This window comes from Carettochelys insculpta, chromosome 2 (assembly GCF_033958435.1).
Source record: "Carettochelys insculpta isolate YL-2023 chromosome 2, ASM3395843v1, whole genome shotgun sequence".
In the NCBI taxonomy this organism is placed as follows: domain Eukaryota; kingdom Metazoa; phylum Chordata; order Testudines; family Carettochelyidae; genus Carettochelys; species Carettochelys insculpta.
In genome coordinates this window covers 279,343,302-279,369,890 of record NC_134138.1, presented here as the reverse complement: position 1 = coordinate 279,369,890, position 26,589 = coordinate 279,343,302, and the positions used below count along the sequence as shown (strand labels likewise).

At 45.2% G+C, this 26,589-nt stretch overlaps 2 protein-coding genes across 3 annotated transcripts in view; both read right to left on the bottom strand.

Annotated features, from left to right (window-relative positions):
* The window catches only part of LOC142008197 (obscurin-like), a 56,117-nt gene extending 36,004 nt beyond the window's left edge, over positions 1 to 20,113 (bottom strand). Inside the window, exons 1-8 of the mRNA XM_074985302.1 lie at positions 20,093 to 20,113; positions 15,293 to 15,550; positions 11,376 to 11,505; positions 10,070 to 10,206; positions 8,948 to 9,060; positions 4,747 to 4,915; positions 3,390 to 3,471; positions 879 to 1,079 (exon numbers count right to left, since the gene is read on the bottom strand). Coding sequence (XP_074841403.1) covers positions 879 to 1,079; positions 3,390 to 3,471; positions 4,747 to 4,915; positions 8,948 to 9,060; positions 10,070 to 10,206; positions 11,376 to 11,505; positions 15,293 to 15,476 — 1,016 coding nt within the window. The 5' untranslated portion in view covers positions 15,477 to 15,550; positions 20,093 to 20,113. The remainder of the gene's footprint in view (positions 1 to 878; positions 1,080 to 3,389; positions 3,472 to 4,746; positions 4,916 to 8,947; positions 9,061 to 10,069; positions 10,207 to 11,375; positions 11,506 to 15,292; positions 15,551 to 20,092) is intronic.
* Positions 20,114 to 20,244: 131 nt separating this feature from the next.
* Positions 20,245 to 26,589, bottom strand: part of OBSCN (obscurin, cytoskeletal calmodulin and titin-interacting RhoGEF) — a 270,890-nt gene continuing 264,545 nt past the window's right edge. For both annotated transcript variants that reach the window (XM_074985301.1, XM_074985298.1), the window contains one exon: positions 20,245 to 24,943. In XM_074985301.1, coding sequence (XP_074841402.1) covers positions 23,440 to 24,943 — 1,504 coding nt within the window. In that variant the 3' untranslated portion in view covers positions 20,245 to 23,439. The remainder of the gene's footprint in view (positions 24,944 to 26,589) is intronic.

Sequence of the window (26,589 nt, the reverse complement as noted above, 5' to 3'; positions counted from 1 at the left end):
TCTTATTGCCCCTATATGGAACAACTGTATGCTCACATCTTGAATGCTGCATACAGGTATAGTTGCCTCATCTCAGAAAAAATATTTTGCCATTAGAAAAGGTTCATAAAACGGCAACAAAAACGATGACGGGTTTGGAATGGGAGCCATATGAAGAGAGATTGAAAAGACTGGGACTTTTCAGCTTAGAATAGAGGAGACTAAAGGGGGAAATGATTGAGGTCTATAAAATCATGATTGGTGTGAAAGAGAATAAGAAAGAGTATTTGCTTGTTCCCATACCATAAGAACTAGGGATCACAAACAAAATTAATAGGTAGCAGGTTTAAAACTAACAAAAGGAAGGTTTTCTTCATACAGCGCACGGTCGGCCTGTGGAACTCCTTGCCAGAGGATGTTGTGATGACCAGGACTTCAACAGAGTTCAAAAGAGAGCTAGATAAATTCTTGGAGGTTAGGTCCATCAACGGCTGTTAGCCAGGCTGGGTAGGAATGGTGTCCCTGGCCTCTGTTTGTCAGAGGCTGGAAATAGATGACAGGAGAGGAATCGCTTTGATGATTACTGGTTCTGTTCACTCACCCAGGGTCATCTGGCATTGGCCACCGTCAGAAGACAGGACACCGAGCTAGATGGACCTTTGGTCTGGCGCAGTGTGGCAGTTCTTATGTTCTGTATGAATCCACCCATCCTTTGTACTTATAGGGCCCCGTGCTCATTGGACGCGAGCACCTATAACTTTTAATATGTTTATGCTGTGCTCCAGTGGGTACTTTTATCTCAGGTGGAAAATATTCATGGTTCTATTTATATACCCATGTGGGTTTCTTTTAACTGGCACTTCTCACTGTCTCAGAAAGAGAAGGGCAGAAAAGGATACAACTCCAAAATTAGAACCAGGGTTTTCCTTGTTTCAAACTGATCCAGCAGCCGGGTGACTTTGTCGTGGGAGAGCGTGGCCAGGATGTCCCTCTCTTGATAGGACTGGGATCTTGTTTTGCTTCGCAGAGGTATGAACTTGGCAGCACAGGATACTCTGTTGCCTTTGTGCACAACCCGCTTCACAAAGCTGAAAGAGCCCCTGTGTGCAATCACAAAAATACACCACCTTGAGATTTCACCCTGTCTCTTCCTGCTTGTCAGATTCATGATGCTTGCAGTGATCTCCTGCCCCCATCCCAGGGGAGCCAACAGACGCGCCAGGTCCATGGGCAAGGAGGGGAGGGTCTGGCTCTGCACCTCTAGTAGGGGTGGGGCTATGGGCTAGCCTCCCCTCTCAGCCCTCAGTGTCACATCATGCACCCCCCCAGCCAGCCCTCACTGTTCACTGGGAGTGTACCACATCATGCACCCCCCCAGCCAGCCCTCACTGTCACTGGGAGTGTACCACACCATGCACCCCCCCCAGCCAGCCCTCGCTGTCACTGGGAGTGTACCACATCATGCACCCCCCAGCCAGCGCTCACTGTGACCGGGAGTGTACCACACCATGCCCACCCCCCAGCCAGCCCTCGCTGTCACTGGGAGTGTACCACATCATGCACCCCCCAGCCAGCGCTCACTGTCACCGGGAGTGTACCACACCATGCACCCCCCCAGCCAGCCCTCACTGTCACTGGGAGTGTACCACACCACGCACCCCCCCTAGCCAGCCCTCACTGTCACTGGGAGTGTACCACACCATGCACCCCCGAGCCAGCCCTCACTGTCACTGGGAGTGTACCACATCGTGCACCCCCCGCAGCCAGCCCTCACTGTCACTGGGAGTGTACCACATCGTGCACCCCCCAGCCAGCACTCACTGTCACTGGGAGTGTACCACACCATGCACTCCCCAGCCAGCCCTCACTGTCACTGGGAGTGTACCACATCGTGCACCCCCCGCAGCCAGCCCTCACTGTCACTGGGAGTGTACCACATCATGCACCCCCCAGCCAGCACTCACTGTCACTGGGAGTGTACCACACCATGCACTCCCCAGCCAGCCCTCACTGTCACTGGGAGTGTACCACACCATGCACCCCCCCAGCCAGCCCTCACTGTCACTGGGAGTGTACACATTGACCTCAGGGTTGCCCAGAACACACCGTGTGGGGCTCCAGCGGCAATTAAAGAGCTCAGGGCTCCAGTTACTGCTGCTCCTGCAGCAGCCCCTTTAGCCTCCATGTTGGCAGGCCTGCCCTCCCATGCAGTCCTTGCTCTCCAAGGCTTCCCTCCCCATTCACCTCACACTCAGCTTCCCGTAACAATCTGCCTTGATTGTGCATTAGATCGTGTCTCCTGCTCACGGGCCCCCAAAACTGAGCAGCCTGCTGGTCACTGATAGTGAATGGCTACATCCTTAGCTCCAGTGTTAGGGGCATGCACGGAAGGCCCTAGGCTCACCTTTGCTGGGCAGAGGTGGCATTTGTATCTACACACTCATGGGTGTGTCACACCAACAGAAGGCTGAAATGACATCTTTGGGGCAGAATTTTCCTCTCCATTGCTCCAGTATAGCCCCACTGAACTCAATGGGGTTGCATGTGTGTAAAAGCACATCAGTGGAATTGCCTGGGTGTGACCCAAGGCAGAATTTGGCCTGTAAGAGCTGGTTTTGTTCTGCACAGTACTACCTGTCCCAATTCTGGGGCGCACACAGATTGTCTTATGCTCCCTTCTCCTCTCCCTCCCCAGCCAAGCAAGGGATACAACTTCTTGAGTGCAGCATCTATTTGGCTCTGGTGAGGCCACATCTGGAGTATTGCATCCAGTTCTGGGGCCCCCCAATATAGAAAGGACGTGGATGCATTGGAGACAGTCCAGCAGAGGGCAGTGAAAATGATTAGGGGGCTGGAGCACATGGGCTGTGAGCAGAAGCTGAGGGATTTGAACTTATTTAGTTTGAAGAGGAGAAGCCTGAGGGGTGATTTGTTAACAGCCTTCAACTTCATGTAGCGGGGCTCTAAGGATGATGGAGAGAGTGATGGATGTCAGAACAAGGAGCAATGATCCTTGGTTGGGAGAGGTGTCAGTTGGATATAAGATAAACTATTTCACTAGAAGGGTGGTGAGAAACACTGGAATGTGTTACCTAGAGCGATGGGGGAATCTCCATCCCTAGAGGTTTTTAAGTCCTGGCTGGACAAAGCCCTGGCTGGGATGATTTAGTTGGGGTTGATCCTGCTTTGGGCAGGGGGCTGGACTTGATGACCTCCTGAGGTCTCTACCAGCCGAAGGAGTCTATGATTCTATAATTCTGGATCTATTTTAGAGAGTAAGGCTAGAAGGTTCCTTCTGTAGAGCCCACCGGGCATGCTGCCTCTAGACTAATCATTCTTTACACATTGAATGACACATTTACACATTTCCCTGCAAGGAGATTTTAAAAGTGAAAATAAATGATGCTTACCTTCCTATTTCCTGCTTCACCTCATAGAAGGAATGGAGTTTTCTTCGGGTGCTCTGTTTCTTTGTCACTTGGTCTTTCTTAGCTTCAGTAACCAAAAAAACAAAAAAACCCCAAACTTAGTAGTACTATGAAGACTACATAGCCACAGCACAAATGCAAAAGTATCATGCTGACAAGGTGCTGTGGTAAATATGATGCATTTTCTAAGCTTCTGCACTTCCTCTATAGAAAACTGCAGCCTTTGACCACCTACCAAAATCACAGAGTGCCCCTCCATCAAAAATTATTGCCCATAGGACACGTGTTACCAATGCAGCGTGCGCACTCACAGGCAAGTTTGGCAAGAAGAGGATGGTATGTTTGGATGCCTAGACATGGGTAAATGCCGAAGTGTAGACACACCCTGAAGTACACAGAGCTGAGCCAATGACACCAACTGAGGATCTGACTCTGAATTTTTAACGGCATCCCCTATACTAGTTATTTAACTTTCACAGTTGAATCCTGTTGCAAACACCAGGGCTGCATCTACACTAGCCCCCTCCTTTTGGAAGGGGCACAGTAATAAGGCACTTTGGCAGATGCTAATGAGGTGCTTCCATGAAGATGCAGCACCTTATTAGCATAATGGCGGCCACATGCATTTTGAAAGTGTCACTTTCAAATCGCATGCCACTGGTGTAGACAGGGGCCTTTTGAAAGGACCCCCCCAACTTTGAAAGCCCCTTCTTCCCATTGGTTTTGGGAAGAAGGGGCTTTCAAAGTCCGGGTGTCCTTTTGAAAGGCTCCTATTGACAAGGGCAGTGTGCATTTCAAAAGCAGCACTTTTGAAATGCACGTGGCCACCATTATGCTAATGAGGCACTGTATATTCACGGTAGCACCTCATTAGCATCTGCCAAAGTGACTCATTACCATGCCCCTTCCAAAAGGAGGGAGCTAGTGTAGATGCGGCCCAGCTGATGATGAAGTATCGGTACTTCTCCTTATGCCCTTCAATACTACGGGCTGAACTGCATTATGAAAATAGCCTTCCCACTGATTCCTGCTGCACTCACAGTCTCTGCATTGCAGGAACCCACTGGCAAGCAAGCACACAAACATTTCAGCTGGGTTGGTTTGATCCCAGCTGGTGTCAGCAGGAAGGAGAACCAGCAGGTGAAGGAGGAAAGTGTGAGTCATCCTTACATATGGGTAACCAGGACATCTTCCCTGATAGATGATCCAGCAGCGATGATAAGATGCATGAACCATGGAAGCAGAAGAAGCACACTGAGTCCACAGACCAAAGACTCGCAAACCCTGTAGAGTGGGATGGCTAAGGTACCAACACACCAAACCTAAGAAATGACATTACCCTCTTGTACAACAAGCTCTGCTTTGCATAAAACCTCCCCTCCTGCATTTTTGGCAATGCAGGTGTAGATGCCACCATCTTCTGGGGTAGCATCATCCAGGATCAAAGAGTATGTCGTGCCTTCTTTCACTTGATGGACCCTGTTGCTGTCGGTCAGCAAGGAATTACCCTGGAAAAACAAGACACTACTTCAGTATTAAAGTGGGGGGATGAAGGGTGTGAAATGGGGACTGGTACTCTGGAAGGATTAGCTCAGTGATGCTCAGATGTCAGAGATTCAGGAGCTACCTATATAAATAACATAACATATAAATAAACTATATAAAGCATCGTGATCAGTTAATAACTTGGACTAATAATTAAACGACACAGTGTTTTCATATCATGTAGTGCAAAGAGCCGCAGGAGATATACTGAAGAGCTACTTTTTGTTCCTAAGCCTCAGTTTGAGTATCACTGATTTTTACAGAAAAACATGAGCTAAAATGAACACCTGTTGTGTGCTTAGACTACAGAAGTGTTTATTTTCCAGAGAAAAATTTCTAGGCCCTGGTACTTATGCTGTTTCCAGCAGTGGCTGGGACTGAGTAAACCCAGAGCACAAAAAATAAAAAAGAACTCAAAGTGTCATCTAAAAGTCTAAATCTGATGATGTTAAAAAACCCCTAACACCTCAGCTTTAGCCAAGACCAGACGCAGAAATATTATAAAAATGTCACACGAGCACTCAGTTTTTTCCATTCACTTTCAAGTGGTGATGGAAGTATCATAAAATAAGCTTTTTGTGCGAGATTTCCAGCTCAATTTCAAGTCTGGACAAGCAGTTAGAGAAGCGGGGAAGGAATTAAGACTCCTCTTCTGAGGCTAGCCTCCTTTGTTATCTTGGCCAGCCTTTGAATCTCCTCACTTCCATTTTCCCATCTGTAAAATGGGGATTCTTTTTACCTGAGATTAATTAATATCTGCAAAGTTCTGAAGATCCCCAAAGGAAGGTTGCAACAGGCATGTAAATTATTAAACTGGGAGGGGCGACAATAGTGATTTACAAGTACCTAAAAGAGGGTTACAAGGAGGAGGCAGAAAAACTGTTCTCCTTGTCCTCTGATAACTCTGCCATGAAGCCAATAGGAGTTCCATGCCAGTCCCAAGCGTGGATAAAGGAGGAGGGTTTGTCAGATGAGTGAGGATGCACTAACCATGAAACAACAATATGAATGAAATCTGATGCCACTATGACTAAATGATAAAAGATGCTGGCTGAGGTGTAGCCCGGATAAACAAGGTCTGCGACACCAATTGAGTGACATATATACTTGCTTCATCAATTTTCAGAAGGCATTTGACAGCATAGATCAGAAAGTGACTCGGGCGGTGAGGGAGTCTTATGGAGCAGATAGCAGACTGATGTGGTTGATACGATATCAATGACAATGCAGAAGCAGTGGTGAGAATATGCGGGGAGTTGGTTTAGAACAAGTAGAGATACGAGACAAGGAGATCCGATATTGGTGACTATCTTCGTCACACATCTAGAGAGAGTGGTGGACAAGACCAAGGAAAAGGTAGAAGGGATATCTGGGCATAGGGTAAGAATTAACAACTTGAAGTTCATGGGTGATATAGTTATCATTGAGGAAGATGAGGAGAAGCTAGCAAGAATGGTGCAGGTGCTAAATGAGGAAGGGAAGTGGTATGAACCAATTATGAATGTCAGTAAAATAAAACCAATGGTATTTGGAGATAAGGAAATAGGAAGGAAGACCAGTGTTCTGGGATTGAACTAGAGAATGTAGAGAAGTTCACATATCTGGGGAGCTACATAACGTATGATCTATACTGTAAGAAGGAAATAGTGACTAGAAGAGTGAAAGCGAGAGTGAGTCTAAAGGCGATGGATAAAATCTGGAAAAGCAAAGCGATTGGATTAGGACTGAAGCTGGGCATCTTGAAAACGTGTGTATTCAGCAGCATGTTGTACGGATGTGAGACATGGGTGATAACGAAAGATTTGAAGAGAAGAATATTGGCGTTCGAGAGGAGTTGTTACAGAAAGATCCTGAGAATAGGATGGATGCAAGAGGTCATCAACAAGGAATTATATAGGAAGACACAACCAAAGGAGAACCTACTGCACAAGGTTATACAATGGAAGTTACAGCTATTTGGGCATATTTGCAGAATGAACAACAAACGAAAAATCGAGACCCTGGTATCTGGCATAATGGACAGTTCGAAGAGGAGAGGCAGACTCCACAGAGAATGGGTAGATGATATAGTAGATTGGTGCAGAATTAGTCTGCAGAAACTAAGCCACTCTGCACTGGACAGGGAAAGATGGAAGGAAATAGTGAGAGAGGCATTAGACACCAATGGGTGCTGAGCCCATGGTTGTTGACGAGGTTGATGAAGATTGTCCTCTGATGATAGTGTAGTACCCAGAGGTACTGAGACCTCTTCTGGGGTGAGTAAAACCTCTTCTCTACAGCCTTGGTCAAGAGCCAGCTGGCCTTTAGTGTGGTAGAGCGCAGGGCTTTAGACCCTATATTCACAGGCCCTATCCCTAGGGCCAACAACCCAGGTCTGTTTGTGTTACAACTGGTGCATTGGCTAGGAAGAACTGCTCGAAGGTCTCAGAAGCTTGGGATGTGTTTCCTCAGCCCAGGGAAGTATGTAGTACCCAGAAGCACTGAGACCCCATCTGGGGTAAGTGAAGTCTCTGCTCTACAGCCTTAGCTGAGCGCTGGCTGGCCTTTAGCTCATGTGGTAGAGTGCAGGGTTTTAGACCCTATGCTCATAGGTTCTGTTCCTGGGGCCAGCAACCCAGGTCTGTCAGTGATACAATAGGACAAAAAGCAATGGGCTTAAACTGCAGCAAGGGAGGTTTAGGTTGGACGTTAGGAAAAATTTCCTGTCAGGGTGGTTAAACACAGGAGTAAATTGCCTGAGGAGGATGTGGAATCTCCGCTGCTGGAGACTTTTAAGAGCAGGTTAGATAGATACCTATTAGGCGGTCCAGATGGTGCTTCGTCCTGCCATGAGGGCAGGGGACTGGACTCAATGACCTCTCAAGGTCCCTTTCAGTTCTCGTGTTTCATGATTGTACCATTAATGCAATAAAGGTCTGCAGTTGTGTGAAAGTCTTCCATCAGCCAGAGGCTAGACAATGCTGGCTGCGTCTCCCAGACAACAGGAAGATGTTCCCCCCTTTCATACTGTTGGTTCATTCTGAGTTAGTGACATGTACAAGCCCACTTCTCACTGACAGGACACAGCTTCCCCTACACCAGCTTATTCCACAACTTCCCTCCATTGGCCCTGGCACCGTCCTCTGAAGCAGCTGTGCCAGATTAGATGAAGCATTGGCTTGAGCCAGTCTGGCAGTTCCTAAGTGCCTATGTTTGTATTACTCTCTGATTGACTTGAAGTGTTAACCTTTGTGCACCACTTCTTCTCAAGCAATGGTCTTAACTTGCAGCAAAGGAGACATAGGATGGACGTCAGGAAAAACGTCCTGTCAGGGTGGTTAAGCACGGTGATAAATTACCGAGGGAGGCTGTGGAATCTCCTTCACTGGGGATATTTAAGAATGGGTTAGACACACACTGTTTAGGGATGGTCTAGATGGTGCTTGGTCCACCCATGGAGGCAGGAGACAAGTTCTGAGGACCTGTCAAGGCTCCTTCTGGTCCTATGATTCTGTGACTGATTCTGTGATTCTTTTCCTGTGAATAAAACAAGCCATTCTCAGCCCACTCATAAGCTATTTGAGCTGGAACAGAGCAGGACAAGAACCACTTGGTGTTCAAATCAAGAGAAGGACATGGGGAGGGCTAGACCATACTCTCAGAAAACCATCATCCAGCATAGTCTGTCAATTCTCACATGGAACCCACAAGGAAGACACAAAAGAGGCAGACATTGGACAATGTGGAGGAGATTTATTGAGACTGAAGGACAACAGCTGGGGTCCTTCTGGGGTCAGCCAGAAGTTTTGTCCCGAGAGAGCGTGAAATGGAGGAGACTTGTAGATGACCTATGCTCCACTCAGAGTATAAGGGTTTAAGTGAAGTAAGTCGTGTCCGAGAAAAAAACCAAAACCCTGTGGTCAACTGCTTTCTAACTTCTCTGTTGTCGGTTGCTGTCTCCACACCCCATTGCTTTATGTGGCACTCCTCCTTTATGGGAAACATCTCGTACCTACCTTATACCATGTGACTGAAGGCTGGGGATTTCCTTCGATGACAGCGTGGAATTTGGCACGCTCCCCAGACTGAACCCACACATCCTCAATGGTCACTTGCATGTATGGAGGGCCTAGAGAGACAAACGGGTTAGCCCCACTTAGCAGAGTCTGAGTACATCAGAACCAAGCTGGGGATAAATGCATGGGTGTTACAGTTACATCCCTGAGTGGCTCAACTCCTGAGGCGACCTGTGCTGGGTGGGAGTTCTAGCCCTAGGCTTAGGTTAGTGGGAGTGTCTGTGAGGGAATTCAGTGATCTGGAGAGCTCCTGATGAGTTTCTCTTCCAGACTGGTGAGGGGGGAATTGTCTGGCCAAATCGCAATCCAGGCTGAGACAATGGGCCTGCTGTGTCTCATCTGCGCTAGCCTGCTCCTTCACTGGCTGTGAGCTTCCCGCTTCAGGCCACCCAGCTCCCGTCTGCCTCTCCAGCTGATGGGACTCCACACCTTGTCCAGTGCTCCTCACACCCTCAGTCTTACACTGGGCATCCTTAACCTGCACATTGTCCACCCTCAGGTATTTTGGTAGGTTTGGAAGATACTGACAGGGCTTTCCTTATAGAACGGTGGAAGGAAGTCAGAGCTGAACTCCACCCAGCGCCTGGCTGCCATCACAGGATGACTTTGGTCATCTCAGATAAGCGGGAGAACAATAATGACAGAAAAAAAACCCTGCTCACTTGTTATGTCTTGAATTATCTTATCTGATTGGCTTTTCCTGTTCTGCACGATTGTTCAGCGTGAATTAAAATAACATCTACCCAGTATATTAATGTTTGAATAGTCTTCTCTCCTGGTAAGAGAAGAGCCCACTGCGTAGCAGAACACATATTTTTCCTTTGTATTTCTCCCTGACACTCTGCCTTGTTGGTACCCTATCTACACCACTGTTGCGATGAGGTTGGAGTGCCCCGGGGCCAATATCTGGCTGTACAATCCTTATTACTTTTTATTTAAAGAATGACCACTACAAACTACAACCCCCTCAAAGAATGTTCTTTTACACATGTTACCTCAGGAACAAATAATGAAACAATGATGGGAACTGGAACAGAAGGGCAAAGGGATACAATTTCTTACTTGCTGCGCTCTTCTCCTCTGTTTTATAAACACGGGTTTGTTCTGTGGTCTCAATGTAAATTTGACTTTGGACATCACAGACCAGGTCTGCCCCCTCTCTTCTACACCAGTCTCCTCCATCCATGATGGCTGAGGTTCTTCTCACATAAACACAGAGGCACAGTCATTACACAGATATCCGTCACCTTGGGCAATACTAAATAGGACCTACAATACCTGGCTGAAATGATATAGTTAGGGTTGGCCCTGCTTTCTAAATTAGATGGTACCCCCTCAAGAAAGAGATCATGGAGTAAAAAAGTTAGCCAAATGTTAGGAACCATTAGGAAAGGGATATATTATAACACAGAAAATATTGGGATATGCCACCCTATAAATCCATGGTGCACCCACACCCTGCATAAAGTGTGCTGTTCCAATCTCCCCCTCTCAAAAAAGATATATTAGAACTGGAAAAGGTACAGAGAAAGGTAACAAAAATGACTGGAGGTATGGAACAACTTACATACGAGGAGAGATTAAAAAGACCGGGACTGATTAGTTTAGAAAAGAGATGACTGGGGGAGATGGAGAGGGTGCAATAGCACAGATGTCTATAAATCATGAACAGTGTGGAGAAAGTGAATAACGAAGTATCATTTACTCTTTCACATACCACGTGAACCAAAGGTCACCCAATGAAATCTACAAGCAGTAGGTTTGAAACAAACAAAAGTAGGTACTTCTTCACACAGCGCACGATCGCCCTGTGGAACTCCTTGCCAGGTGATGTTTGGAAGGCATAAGTGTAACTGAGTTCAAAAAAGAATGAGGTAAGTTCACGGGGGCCTTATCCCCCAATGACCTTTCAATGACCAGTAGCAAAGATATTCAGGGATGCAACCCCATGCTGTGGACATCCCTAAACATGTGACTGCCAGAAACTGGCACTGGGTGACAAGGGATAGATTACTTATTAATTGCCTTGTTCTGCTTATTGACCATGAAGCATTTGGCATTGGCCACTGTCAGAAGACAGGATACCAGTCCAGATGGACCATTTGTCTGGTCCAGTTATGGCCAGTTTCATCTTATCTTAAATCTACTCAAAAAACAAAGAGGAATCCTGTGGCACATCAAAGACTAACAGATAAATTTGGGCATCAGCTTTCGTGGGTAAAAACAACTTTGTCAGATGCTTGAACAACTCATGTAATTTCAAATGATCAGCTACAGCATTAGAGGCAACTGGACTGTCATGCAGCTTTTGCATGGGCACATTCTGAATTCCATTTGAGTCTCAGAGTGTCATGACATTTATGATCACCTGGTAATGGGAATAGTGCGCTCCCGAAGTCCTGACGCTCCAGCAGTTGTGTTTTGGGAGGTGGTTGAGCTTGATTTTCTCTCATTCAATTTCTCATCCAGAATTTTCCCAGTGCTATCTTGCGCTTCATCTGATGGTGAAAATGGACCCGTTAGGCTAGTTACATAGGACAACATGACTGAAACCTAGGGTGCAGCTTTGAGAGCAATTTCTGCTTGGAATTCCAGCAGACCAACCCCATCAGTTCAACCACTGTAAGTAACAAGATATTGGCCCTTTCTGGAGGACTATGTGGAATGAAGCGTTCGGAATTAAATAAAAATTAGTGATGTTAAATATGGTGGAATGGGCAAAAGCATCAGGGATTTTGTTGTGAGGAAACACACGGGCAAGGTTAAAAAAACCAACCAAACAAATAAAATGAAAAAAGCCCGGGATGTGTGACGCAAACAGGGACATTGGTCATTCAAGGACATAGCTGGTTGAGTTTGTCTTCCAGCTTGCAAATTTAATAAAAATGACAACTCTGTTGATAAATTTCAATGTTTCCATTTTCAGGGTACAGCCACAAATCTGAGAATGATTGTCAGCTCACACTGGTGTAAATCAGAAGTAGCTCCTATGAAGTCAATAGAGCTATACTGGTGTAAAACTCATACAGGGGAGATCGAAATCAGGCCCTATTATGTGCTGTTATGGTAAAGAGGATCTAGTTCTAATCTCACTCCTGTAACACTGTTATAACTCCATTCACTTCAAAGGCAGTTTCATTTACATTGCCATGAGTGGGAGCAAACTCAGGACCAGAATCCCTTTTCCAGAAATATTATGAAAGGAGGACGGGTGGGTTTTTAAATCAAGATGCTCCTCTAAAACAGGCTTAATAGCCTATCCCAGCAAGAACTAATCATCACGTGTTACATATCATCGAGGTTACCTGTTAGGGTGAAAGTAACAAAGAGTCCTTTGGCTCCTTAGAGACTAGCAGATTTATTAGGGCATAAGCTTTCATGGGTAAAACCCTCTACATCAAATGAGCTGGAGTGGCAATTACAGAGGGGCTGTGTCTACACTAGCCCCAAACTTTGAAATGGCCACACAAATGGCCTTTTCGAAGTTTACTAGTGAAGCGCTGAAATGCATATTCAGCGCTTCATTAGCACACGGGCGGCCGCGGCGCTTCGAAATTGATGCAACTGCCGCCGTACGGCTCATCCCGACAGGGCTCCTTTTGGAAAGGACCTCACCTACTTTGAAGTCCCCCTATTCCTATGAGCAGAGATGCATCTGATGAAGTGGGTCTTTGCCCACAAAAGCTTATGCTCCAAAATATCTGTTAGTCTATAAGGTGCCACAGGACTGCTTGTTGTTCTCCAAGGTCTCTTCAGTCAAGGTGGAAATGGCCCATTATCAGTAGTATGTATCAAAAGAGGAAAAACAAATCAGATCAGACAGGGGAGATGTGGCCCATTGTCAGAGTCTAATGTGGAGATATTAACACCCAGGGCAGAGAAGCTGCTTTTGCAAGGGGCCAACCACTCTGTTTAATCAGCAGCCAGTCTCAGTTTAATCCTTGGTTGATGGAGTCAAATTTGCAAATAAATTGCAGCTCAGAGATTTCTCTCTTCAATGATTTTTGAAATTTCTTTGTTTTCAGATGGCTACTTTTAAATTTGTTACTGTGTCCAGGGAGAGGGTGTCTCTCTGGAAAACCACCAGACTAAAAGTGTGAAGGCACACATGCACACACGCGCGCACACACACACACACACCCCACATCTCTATTGTACTCAAGTACCCAGAAGTGAAAGCAGCTGCACTTTTATTCAAGTAAATTTTTGGGTAACTTTTCCACCTTTGAATGTAACACAAAACCACGATTCACAGATGAGTAGGACGTCTATTAACGCTTTATCAGCCATGCAATTGAAATATTTGCTTTCTTGTTCTTTTCGAAAGCAGGTGATCAAAGGGACACATGACAAGATAACAAGCTTCTATTTTTAATGAAAACACTTGCTATTAACATCCTAAGACACTGAGGCTGCGTCTACACGTGCACGCTACTTCGAAGTAGCGGCAGTAACTTCGAAATAGCGCCCGTCACGTCTACACGTGTTGGGCGCTATTTCGAAGTTGAAATCGACGTTAGGCGGCGAGACGTCGAAGTCGCTAACCCCATGAGCGGATGGGAATAGCGCCCTACTTCGACGTTCAACATCGAAGTAGGGAAGTGTAGACGATCCGCGTCCCGCAACATCGAAATAGCGGGGTCCTCCATGGCGGCCATCAGCTGGGGGGTTGAGAGATACTCTCTCTCCAGCCCTTGCGGGGCTCTGTGGTCACCGTGGGCAGCAGCCCTTAGCCCAGGGCTTCTGGCTGCTGCTGCTGCAGCTGGGGGTCCGTGCTGCATATACAGGGTTTGCAACTAGTTGTTGGCTCTGTGTATCTTGCACTGTTTAATGAAAGTGTGTCTGGGAGGGGCCCTTTAAGGGAGCGACTTGCTGTTGAGTCCGCCCCGTGACCCTGTCTGCAGCTGTGCCTGGCTCCCTTATTTCGATGTGTGCTACTTTGGCGTGTAGACGTTCCCTCGCTGTGCCTATTTCGATGTTGGGCTGAGCAACGTCGAAGTTGAACATCGACGTTGCCAGCCCTGGAGGACGTGTAGACGTTATTCATCGAAATAGACTATTTCGATGTCGCAACATCGAAATAAGCTATTTCGAAGTTGGGTGCACGTGTAGACGTAGCCTGAAAGTGAAAGAACTCTAGAAGTACTCAGCTTACTCCTTCACCTATGTATGCTGTCGCTTTCCTTTTTCACGCTGCTCTGAGCTACTGCTAAAGAACTAAACACCGCACCGTTTCACTTTCTGCTTACAGTCATTTTCTAGTTCTCCTGCATTAACAAAATGCTGCTCTTATGGGTTTCCAGCACTGCAGAGGGAAGACTTTGAATAAAAAGCGCCCAAACATTCTCACTTAATTTGTAACAGAGAGTAAGCCGTGCTAGTCTGTCTCTAAAGTGCTGCTTGACTGCTTTTCACTTAATTTGGTTTGTTTGATTTCATTAAATGTTTGCATGCTCGTTGTGGGGTGTAACAAAATATTTTACATCATAATCTAGATTTAGGGCCTCAAAGCTAATTGACAGTGTCCCTTTCAGATCACGCAAAGTTAAGAACAATTATTATGACAACACAAAATGACAACAGATTAGACAAAACAGCTCTCTGGTTATTATGGCAACTAATTAAAAGTGAAGCATGAAAGGGGGGTAGCATTTACCAGGTTCTTTACAAGATTTAAGAAGTGAAATATATTTACCATTTTTTAAAAAATAAAATACAGTAATACAAACATAAAAGTTTTTGTTCTTTTCGCAAGACAAAAACTGGCTCTGGTTGTACAGGGCATTATGTTTACTCGTGAAGAAAATGCCCAAGAGTCTATTACGGCTATGACATAAATTGAATGTAAATAAATCCTTAATATCCTTATAACCTAAAACGTCTGTAACAGGTAGTCAAGAAAAGTTAAGTAGATATGCCTGAAACATCATGTTGTTCATGACACACAGAACACATTCACAGATAACATACTCAGGCTCTAAAATTCAAGATGACCCCCAGGCTAAAACCCCAGATGTGTAACTATCCCCCATCCATAAACTTTGTGGGCTTTAAAAGTCCCAACTTGGCTTTAGATCCAAATTTGCAAATGTCCCCTCCCCCATTTTCATAAAAAGCCCTGATCTGGACAGCCCCACAATTTGTGGTGTCTAAATTTTGTGTCTTGGACCCTTCTCTGTGTAGAAAATGAAAGAAATACAGAATTGGGCAGAACTTCATTTTTGGTTGGTGCAACATTTATGTCTAACATCCATGGAGAATTTCCCACACTCATTACAGACCTACCATGACCTCCAGCACCGTGGGTTTGCGTGCTGGCTTCATGAACTATCGCAGGAGGCATATTTTCTGTATCTGAGTAGTCTGAAGGTGCGGAATCAAGAATGCCAAGGCCACCAGCCTTTGCTCTCATGCCTGGAGGAAGAGTCCTATGCGGTGTCGTGGAATCCACAAGTTTCTTCAGGGCCATCTTTATCTCCTTATCTGCCCGTTCAAGTGAAGCCCGGACAGAATTCTCCAGCTCTGACTGTGGTGCGCCCTCTCCTACAGACAAGAAGAATAGCTTTTCCCTCTTCAGGATAAAAAGAAAAGTATCAGCAGCAACCAACCTACGGTGGGATTCGATGCAGACATTTGCATTCAATCTTTTTTACCCCTGTGCAACAGAGAGCTAATGTGCAAATGTTTATTTACAGAAAGAGGGTGTTTAACTAAAATTCACAATGAACCTCCAGCTGACTCTGCTTATCCCATGGCAGAGGTCTTAACGCACTCTGTATACTTGGAGCTTCTCACCAGGTGTGATAGAATTTAGGTGATTCATAGGGCTGGAGATGATCAAACTAGTCTATAGAAGAGTGAGGGTGGGTTGATAGCAGCCTTCAACGACCCGAAGGGGGCTCTAAAGAGGATGGAGAGAGACTGTTCTCAGTGGTGTCAGATGGCAGAACGAGGAGTAATGGTCTGAAGTTACAGTGGGGGAGGTCTAGGTTGGATATTAGGAAAAAACTATTTCACTATGAGGGTGGTGAAGCACTGCAATGTGCTACCCAGAAAAGTGCTGGAATCTCCAACCCTAGAGGATTTTAAGTCATGGCTGGGGTGACTTAGCTGGGATTAGTCCTGCTTTGAGTGAGGGATTGGATTTGATGGCCTCCTGAGGTCTCTTCCAGCTCTATGATTCTATGACACTAGTCACTCAGTTTTGATTGGATGAGTAAGAGGGAAAACACAGAGTGTTAAGTTCACCAGAACAGCAGCAGGACCCCAGCCATGACCTCCTGTGCGAACAGGGTGTCTTGTGCAACAAAGCTGAAGTTACTATTTTAAATTAAAGGTATACCACTTGTTTCTTGCATGATGATGGAGGAGGAGTGAACAGGTTAGAGCAATAGTTCCAAACTTTTTCCCTAGGGCAGACCCACAATCACCACCCCAACCATTCACGGACCCCCATCACAGCCAATTCTAGCAATTCTCATTTATCTTTTACTTTTTCATGGCCCTTCCTGCAGGAGTCCCAGGACCTCAGGTTGGGAACCACTGGGTTAGAGGATCCCTTGCGCATCAAGGCAGGAGAGGAAGGAGATACAGTAGTTAAGGGTTTGTACCAATGTTGTTACCCATCAGACTAAGAAGGAGATGGCTGAGGAACATGTGGAGCTGCCCCAATACAATAATTTCGATTATTTCTTAGCTTGTGGTACCCTACTTTGTGTTACCATTTGCCTCAGGGAGGAGCGAGAGGAGCAGGGGGCTTTGCATTAGGGACATCTGAGAGTCATTTTTAATTCACTGTTATTGGCTAGGTGTCTAACACAACATGCCTCTGCGGCGCACAGCAGTGACTGGGCCTGGGGCTCCTGGCTGACACCCCTACTGCAGAGCGGCTGCAGCTGGAGCCCCAGGTCCTTTAAATCCCCACCCGTGTGTCACACGGCGTGCTCTGGGAGGCTCTGAGGCCTCCCTAAAGGCAGAGAGTCTGGGGTGCCATCCTCTCCGATCACTGCTGGAAGCTGGGGGCTCCAGCCCTGCCCCTTCCGAGAACTGCCTGCCATCTTGCTCAGGGGCTGGGTGAAACTGTGGGCTCCCCTTCGGAGTGGCAGCTGGATACAGAGGAAGATACAGTCCCTGGTTCAAGAAGCTCACAGAGGTAGGGAGAAGGTAGACATCTCCGCAGACAGGCGTGATTTTTCTCATTCATTTAAACGGGTTTTCAAGCCCAAGGCCCAGTCTGAGCAACAGCTAAGTGCATTGTGGATGCCACGATTCCCTTCCCAGTCATTGCACCGTCAACATCTAACTCATTTAAACTCTACAAAATTTTGTTGGCACGACAGGCTGTACAAGTCTCTCCAAGGTGTAAACAAGGGGCCAGCCCCTTCCCTAATCTCCCAGATAGCAATTGGAGGTCAGTCAATCACCCGAGGAAGATGGTTAGACACCATGTATACAATGTGAGTCCTGTTTTGCAAGGCACACTGGAATGTCTCAGGTGTAAAACACACAATGAAAACCAAATAATTATGTTACTCCGTGTTAACATTAGCACACAGTCTTTTTTAGGGACACCCACTTTCAATAAGGAACAACTTTGTTGGTCCAAATATACTTCCCAGTTTAAAGGAGAATTTAGAAAATAACATTCTTATGAAATGGGTGGTCCTGGGACAAAGGAGTGATCTACAGGCATGCCAGGCTCCAATTCTGATTGGTTGTTAGCTAGCATAGCCCCTACACAGAACGAGGGGTAAGGGACAGAAGAGCCCATCCTGCAAGCCCAGGGAAGTCCAGGTGTGAGGAAAGATTTCAGGTCAAAGCGAAAGAGAGAGACAAAGTAGGAAGTGCGATTCCTTGTTTTTATCAGGCCAGCAGATATTTTTACCAAGAGATATGACTCCTGTGGAATGGACAAAATATTAAACGCGTGAGGAGCAAGATGATCATGTCACTGGAACAGCATCAACAACTCTTTACTGCTAATGGACCAAGTAGTCACCTTCCTATGCATCTCCACTGGAAAATGTCATTTTCTGCAGTCTGTCTTCTTCTGTGAATGCGTCAGACTTCATTTGTGGGGAGTGCCAGCCTCAAAGATGGCTTTATTCCGCCCCCACCACAAGAATTCAAATGGTTTTAAAATTGCTTAGAAGCAATGGCGTGCTTTGTTTTGTATTCCCAGAAGAAGAAACACTGTAGGTTTCGTTCTGCTTCTGGTCTCTTCCCGTCTTACAGGAAATCGCGTGGATATGTAAATCTCACAGACAAAACTTAAGGTAGGTCTACACAGCAAAGTTATTTGGAAATAACAGCCATTCCTTTAAAATAACTGCTAGCGTCTACACAATGCAATCCCTATTTCAAAATAATGTGAAATAGCGGTTGGCTTATTTCCAAATCGGTAAACCTCATTCGATGAGGAATAGTGCCTATTTTGGAATAGCTGTTTTGAAATAAGTGCTGTGTAGACAGGGAATGGCGCCTATTTCAAAATAAGCCATAGTGTGTCCAATGACTCTATTTGGAAATAAGCTCTCTGTATGTAGACTCTGAATTTCAAAATAATTAAGTGCTATTTTGAAATGCATGTTTGGCAGCAGCTACCCATGTCCCTTCCTTTCAGAAGGGGCATTTAAATGACACAGATCAGAACTGGTTAATTAGGCAATGATATGCATATTCAGTGCCTCATTAGCATAAAGTGCTGCTTTTGAAACGCACAGTGGCCATGTAGATGTGGGTGCTTCTAAATAAACCCCAGCCTTCAGCATTCCCTTACTCCCAAAATGAACTGGGAATAAGGGCATTTTGAAGTCTGGGGTTTATTTTGAAGTGCCTGCCGCTACATGGCCAGTTTGCGTTTCGAAAGCAGCACTTTTGAAGCATGACTGGCCGCTGTTATGCTAATGAGGTACTGAATATTCATATTAGTGTCTCATTAACCAGTTCCAATCCATGTCATTTAAATGTCCCTACTGAAAGTGAGGGGTAGCGTAGACATGGCCTAAGAGTTAAAAGCGGTTAGCTCCATCTTGGGCCAAACCTCTCTGGCAGTGACACCTCCTAATTTCTTTTTAATTTTCTTGCTGTGAGGACAGCTGTGATGAAGGCTGCTGGACTGGTAGACCGAAGCCCCCTCTTTATCCACAGGCCAGTCAAGCTTCCCTCAGACTGCATAGCCCACTGCCCCAGCAGTGTGCATTTACACAGATCGGGAAGCCCCCTTTCTAGGAGGAAGTGGTATTCAGCATTCAGTTCCCTTTGATTCTTGGTCTTGCTGTTGAGACGACCCACAAATTAGTGCAATGTTGTTTTCAGCCCCCCCCATGAATGGACCGTCATGAAATGAGTGGAATATACCTAGCAGTGCACTCCGCCCCTTTAGGAGAAAATTTACTATGATTTAAGTAGGATTAATTTAACAGGGACAATTAAACATTATCAGACTGAAACAATGGATACCGTAGATAAAATGTACTCAATTCTTCAGCAGCACAAGCTTAAATATTCTCACTTCACTGCAGCGTTAGCCCAAGAGTTAGCTTGAGTGCAGTCCCTCACTCAACTCCAATGCACGCTCATAAGTTTCCAGCTCCAGTGAAATGGTGCTTTAAACTTGACCTAGTTAGCCCTGAGATATTGGGGAAGGAACATAAGCGCTACAGCCTGTACAGCTACCAATGCAGTGGGATCTCATCGACGCTGTGTTGCTGGGCAGTTTGAGGTTGTGCATTATGACCGCTCTCACTTGAGCTAGGCTGACTCCAGAGATGTCACTCAAATGTGCATAACCAGAGCTAACACTTCTGTGAAGACAAACTCTCAGGGCACAGACTGTCTCCTAGTTGCAAAATCCCAAACTATTTATTGCAAACCTTACTGTGCTGCATCTCTTTCACTCAACTGTGTTTAAGCTGACACAGAAGAGGAGTAACTCAGATATTTTGATGTTCAAATTCAACCAAGAGAAGTCCCCCAGATGCTGACACTCAGTTCCCAATTTTTTAACTTTATAAAACTGCCTGGACATCTCTTTAAAACAGGCTCTCTCACAATTCTTTTGCAGTTCTGCAGCTCAGTGCTAACCTAGTGCAGTGAGGCCTTAAATACAGGGGCACAGCTGGGGTTCCAGCTAACTCCCACTGTGATCCACGGACTCAATACAATTCCCTGGGAAGTGGATGTGGCCTTTGGAGACCTACTTACTGTGAAGAAACAAAAACACAGAAGCAAGTGAAATCAATGACAGCTGCTGCATAAGATTTATTGACATAAACCTGAGAATCTGATAATATATCTTGACTTAGATTAATCTTAGTTGTCTGTCAAACAAACAAACTTCCTCCTTTCACATGCCCTTTTGCCAGCTGTAAAACAGTCTTTGTGTGAATTTTAATTCTGTTATGTCTTCACCTACAAGAACTACTACCCCACACGTCTCTTTAGTTAGCTACATATTTTAAACCACTTACAAGCATACATCATAATTTTTAACCTCTAGGAAAATACTTTGAAAATAAACTTAGACTTGTAATAAATTTTTCATTTTTTAAAAATAGAGAACCGTAATAGGATTTTCCATTCCTTTTCACTGAATATTTGTTTAAATTTCCAAAATAATGTAAACAGATGTTATTTACTTTCACTTAATCAACAGAAGAACTATCGGTATTTCTTTGCTACAACCATTTGAAATGCAACTTCATTTAATTAACAAAGTCATTACTAAAGAAAAACCAGGTCAAGAGAAAAATTAACTCCACATTCCATTGCACACCTTGACAAAACTATATCTCTATTTTATTCTTCTTAGGATGATTGTGGGTTAAATTCTTTTCCCAGTTACATCTGTGTATGTTTGATTTCAGTGGAGTTACTCTGGATTTACAGCAGAGTAACTGAGATCTGAATACGGCCCAACAAAATAGCAGTATGTCAGTTCAGATATATTTCCTCCCCTTGTATGTCTGTTACTTTCCAATGTACAGTAGTGCAAAGTTTCTTAGAAGAACTAATACATAGCCATGGTATTGTTTAATTATAAAACATACAGTATAAGCCAATGAGGTTGTTATTGAAAAAAACTGATAGTACGAAAAAAGAGCCTTAGTTTCTTTCACCACCAATAGTCACTGAGAAATTTTCAAACTCCAAAAACATAGTGCAGGTTATTGTACAAAATATGCCTTTTAGACAGTAAACTGAAAAATGACATTAAATTACCAAATTAATTTTAGCCACCCCATATTCAAGGTGCAGCTCTTTAAATGAAAATTGTAATGTTTGCAAGGGCACCTTTATAATGTTCCTAATTTAGTTAGTACTCAGAAGAACTCTGGATCAAGTTTCACACATTATCTAGTTAGATAACAGCAAGACCAATAATATTGATGTGAGGTTCTAAGAGAAAACCCACTTGCTCCTCTTTAAGATGATTAGCAAACAAAGTGTCTGTTGCTGTTTCAGTAACATCCTGATTGTTCTGAATCACCCAGATAGCAAATACTGTTTTCTTCAGCAACATTACTGTGCAACTCAGCTTACGCAAGGTTTGTTTCTTTTTCTCATATCTTCTGTCACACTGACAGCATCACACATTGCCGGCCGTATTGGGTACGTCCACACAGCAATTACAAACTAGAGGCTGGCCCACGACTTGGGTTTATGAGGTTCATGCAAAAGGGTTGTTTAAGTGTAGTGTGGAATTTCAGACTCTGTTGGGAGCCGAGGCCTACAGCCCCGGAAGGTGGGAGGATCCCGGAACTCAGGCTGGAGTGCTCACACAAACATTTATCATGCAGTTAAACAATCCCTTAGCCCTGAGTCCACCGGCACAGGCCAATGGTGGGTTTCTAACTGCAGTGCAGACATACCCATTCTGAACTGATTCCCCGTGGGACCTGAATCTAGTTCTGAGAACACAGTCTTGTTTAAGGGCTAAGCGCCTTTACGCAACACCATTTTGCACTCAAACTAGTGGGAGCTGAGGTGCTCAGCACCTCTCAGAGGCACTCAGCACCTTGCTGAATCATACCCTTCCTGGCTTAGTCATCAAGCATATATTGGAGATCTCTGGGCCACAGCTCTCGAGATGCACAACTGCCTATGATAAAGGGTGACATACAACATTGCTAGCCCTTAGCTGGCTATACTGTAATGCTACATTGTGCACTGGCAGTGTATCCCAATCACATAATACATTGAAACCCCATATCATACTTAAGGCACAAGCCCTCCAAAGTTCTGATGGACGCATTCATTCAGCAGTTGTTTGTCGAAAAAGGGGTTTAACTGTATTAGTGTGCCTGACATTTTGATATGGTTCATTGGTAAATTTTCATTGTTAGATTAGGAACCTTTAACCACAAACGCACTGATGGCAATGTTTAACCATTAACATATGCAGAGGACCACATTAACTATTCTACTCACATAGTAACTATTCATTCCTACAATAATTTATTGGCGGCTGTACGCTCGTTTTAAATCCAGACTGCTGGTATTGCGTTAATTTGTCCATTCCTGTAAGCAATGCTCTTTTAGGTGTAGACAACACAAACCCCTCTCATAATTTAGATGCATTACAGAGTTATTGAACTTGACTAAAGAATGCAGAAACACAGAATTCCTGGCCTTAGGCAGCCACGTGAAAGATTTAGAAAAAGGAGCTGATGAACAATGATGGCCTTTTTAGTAGAGGTGGAACACAGTTGCACTCAAAGTGTGAGCCAGCGGCTCTCAGTTGAAATCAATAGGAATTTTGCTATTGATTTCAGTAGGGTCAGAGTTTCACCCCAAATGCTTCAGCAGTCTCTTGAGTCAGTGGTTGCCCAATGCGTGTGGTACCTTCTACGAGTTTGACTCTAGAGAAAAAAAGGTTATAATAATGGAAACAGCCTGTGCATTTTGAAAGATTTAGGAATCCCTTTCTGGAAGAGCTAATTTGTTTACTCAGCATTTCGTGCAAACACAGCCATACAAATGATCTTTCTGCCTATTGGGTATGCACAGTGATAGGAGATATGCTTAAATGAAACCACCCTCCCTTCTCTCGATTCCTGGAAGGTATTGCCAAGCTGAGATGCTTTAAACGTCTCACCACCATGTGACTTAGGAGTCTGAGAGTGGAAGTAATTTTTAAACACCTGAAGAAAAATGTGCTTATTTATATTTTTTGTCACAAGGAGAAGAGGCTGGTCACCTGGAGGCTGCTGAACCTGCCCCTCCTCACCTCTCTGTGGAATGATATGCTTTGATCAGGATCAATCATAAACTGAAATTACAGAAGTGTTCCCTTTAAGACTGGAAAATACATATCACTTTCTATCCATTTTTCCTTCTAGTATTTTCCTTTTAGGCGCTTCCCTAGAATTCTCACCACCGATTTCACCCACCCGAGAATGTTTCTGTTTCTTTGTTCTTTGTATAGTCTTTTATTTGGTTTGAAGCTTCCTGCTTGTATCTGCTGAGCTCTGGGCGGGGTCTTCTGGGCTGATGTGCAGCATCAGAGGCTCGCCGACTGTCCCGTAGCTGAGGGTTCTGGTGGAAACTTCTGTTTTAAAGCTGGACTGTCCATTGTCTGCTGAGAGCTGGACTTCAGTACAGAAAGACGGTTTCAGTTTGAAGGAGGGTGCAGGAGAGGCATGAGGAGTGCACGTCTCGCTCACATGGAAGGAAACGTTGGACGGACCCACGGACTGCACCCCGGTGACTCCGGAAGCTGACACGAATGTTCCTTCAGGGTGGTATTCCTGGAACTTGCTGAAAAAGCTTGGCCTTGGTTTAGGGACAACTGGCCTCCCAAAATTTAGCAACACAGGCTTGCCCACAGTCGGTTCATTAATTTCTCTCTGGAGCACCGAGATCTCACAGGGTTTGTCATCTGTGTAGTTTGGATCATCACATCCATAGGTCTCACCTTCTTCTGGAACATAATCTTCAAGGTCCTCCAGAGTTAGCACTTTTCCGTTGCGGGTCAGGATTTTGGGGGCTCGGCCACCAGTGTCATCTGACACTAGCGGCTGTGGTTCATCAGTTATAACAACATTATCCTCCTCCGGAAGAAGCACATCTGGTATTGTAACAGCTACACCCCCTTCATCAATCCAAGATGCGTCTAACTCACCAGCTTCTTCTTTAACCCCTCGGCTCCTCTGTGATGGAGGAAGTTCATGCTTGTCTGTATCCGCTGTCTCCAAACTAAAGACAAAGGGTTCACTCACACAGGCCAGCAGTGGGGAAGTAGCTTGTGAAGCATTGTCATTGTTTGCTTCCTGCATGCAGCTCTTTCCATCCCTCCCACATTCAAGGAATGAACTACTTCCTAAGAGTTCAGATCCACACTGAGAGCTTGTGTCTTCATTGTTCACTGGAGGTCCTTCTTGGCCAGCCCCATGTGCAAGGGTCGGAGTGTCAACGTCCGAAAGACTGTCAACAGGCAGGGAAGACTTGTCTTGCTCCACTAATTTATTATTGGAGTTGTTTGTGTTTGGGTCCTCTTCAGGGGAACGCCTAGGCCTTGGGCCAGGCATAGTGAGTGTGAGTCCTCCTGAGTCATCTTTTTCTGGCTTCGCTGGGGAAGCTCCTCTTTTCCTTGTGGGCTTGGGTGATTTTTTCATCTTGAATTCAATGATTTCCTCCACTTCAACCCATTTGGGCTTTTGTTCTTCCCCTTTTGTTTCTGTGACAATAGCTCTAGCTGCTGCTCCCTGTCTGTCCTCTGGCTCTGTCACAAAGAGCGTGGGAATGACTGACTTCCACGTGGCCTCCTGCTCAGGCCTGTGGACAGGCTGCCTGAGCTTTGTCACACAAGCTGGCTCTGGTGTCAGCACTTCTGACCTTGTGGGGTGGGGGAGGGAGTAACCTGAGGAAGGATGGGCGGGAGACATCTTTCGCTTTTGCCTCGGGGTCTTCACCACAGTTGTTATTGTTTCCTCTCTGACGATAGAAATGGTTGAAATGGTGTTTGCACGAAGGCAAATATTTTTCTGGGGTCCACACTCCCTCAGCACATGCCCATTGTAGACAGCCACCAAAGTGGGGTTAGTGTTGTGAGCATTTAAGGTGGAGAGGGACACACACATACGCACACACATACTCAATGCACTTTGAGAATCAGGTTTCCTGTCAAGAGCTCCGTGCACTGTCCCATCCAAATTGTTTCCAACTCCATTAACTCTTTGAGTGCATAGGAACATGTTGAGTATGTCTGTCTAAGGAGCTCTCTTTTAGATGCATATTATTATCAATCATTTGCTTTGAACAGTAACAATGCTACTTTGCAGTCATACAACAGATTCAACCAAAAATTCCAAAGACACTCAAGGAGTTCAGCCCATTCTTCCTGACCCAATCACCTTGGGTGACATTCTTGAGCCAGTGAAGTAAATGACAAAAATCCCACTGACATCAACTGAGTCAAGAATTCACCTCATTCACAAACATATGTTCTCTTTTTGTTGCTTACAATGAATGGCCACAAAGACAGTGTTTGTTTACCTGTCAGTCAACAGCATGGACCCCAGACCTGCATTTTCACATGCACAAAAACAGTGTTAGAAGCTCATTAAGCACATGGTGGAAGCCAAGAAAAGAAAGACAGTGGAAATATTCCCTGAAGGTTATTCATGCGAAAACAAGTGATAGGCTAGAATGCAGCACCGAACCTCATTCTAGTACAGGATCAGGCCCATAATGTATGTTGATTATTTCTCAGAAGAATTCTGCTGGCTTTGCTGTAAGTACAGTGAGGTTCCCACAGTAATAGGAACTCCTACACATTGCGCTCTATATTATTGGGACTCGGATGCATACACATTGATGTCAATGGGAACTCCATGCACCTATCCCACGACAGAATTTGACCTTAAACGTGGTGCAGTACAGATTGGGTTAAATAATGAACAATTTTGGTCTTGGACTTTTTAAGGTTGTTGTGCTATTTGAAATGGCCATTTTTACATGTGCCTTTCCTTGTGGCTTTTTCAATGACGGGTTTACAGGAAAAAGTCCAGTGACAAGGACTTATTCATTTGGGAAGTAGGAAGTATGTGAAGCAGACAGTATATAGCAGAGGTGGCTGACCCAGGAGAGGCAAATCCAAGTTCGTTTTTCATTGAGATACAGCCTTTAGCACCAAACAGCAGAGCCAGAAGCAGAAAGGGAAGTAATTAAAAGATAAATGAAGAGGACCAGACCCAGGAGGGAATGAATATGAATTCATATATTCAGCCTCCTACCCCAGCTCTCCATGTGGCAGTTCCATGACTCAGTCTATAGCCCCAGCAACATGGGCCTGTCCTCTGCAGAATAACCTTTTCATGGGAAATCCTCTTATCTCCTCCACTTTTACCACAGACTCTTCTGAGCATGGAGATGGGTAAGGCTCAAGGACTCTCCACTAAGAGAACTTCTTCTACTCTCATTTGGCCAGGATGGGGAATTAAGACATACTGAGGTCTGATCTGCTTCTCTCTTCTAGCATCACCCTGTCACAGTGCAATTCCAACACGTCCTCCCATGAGAATGTGCCAAGCTGGCACCATACTCTGCTACTCTGAATCTGTATTTCACGGCAGTTTGAG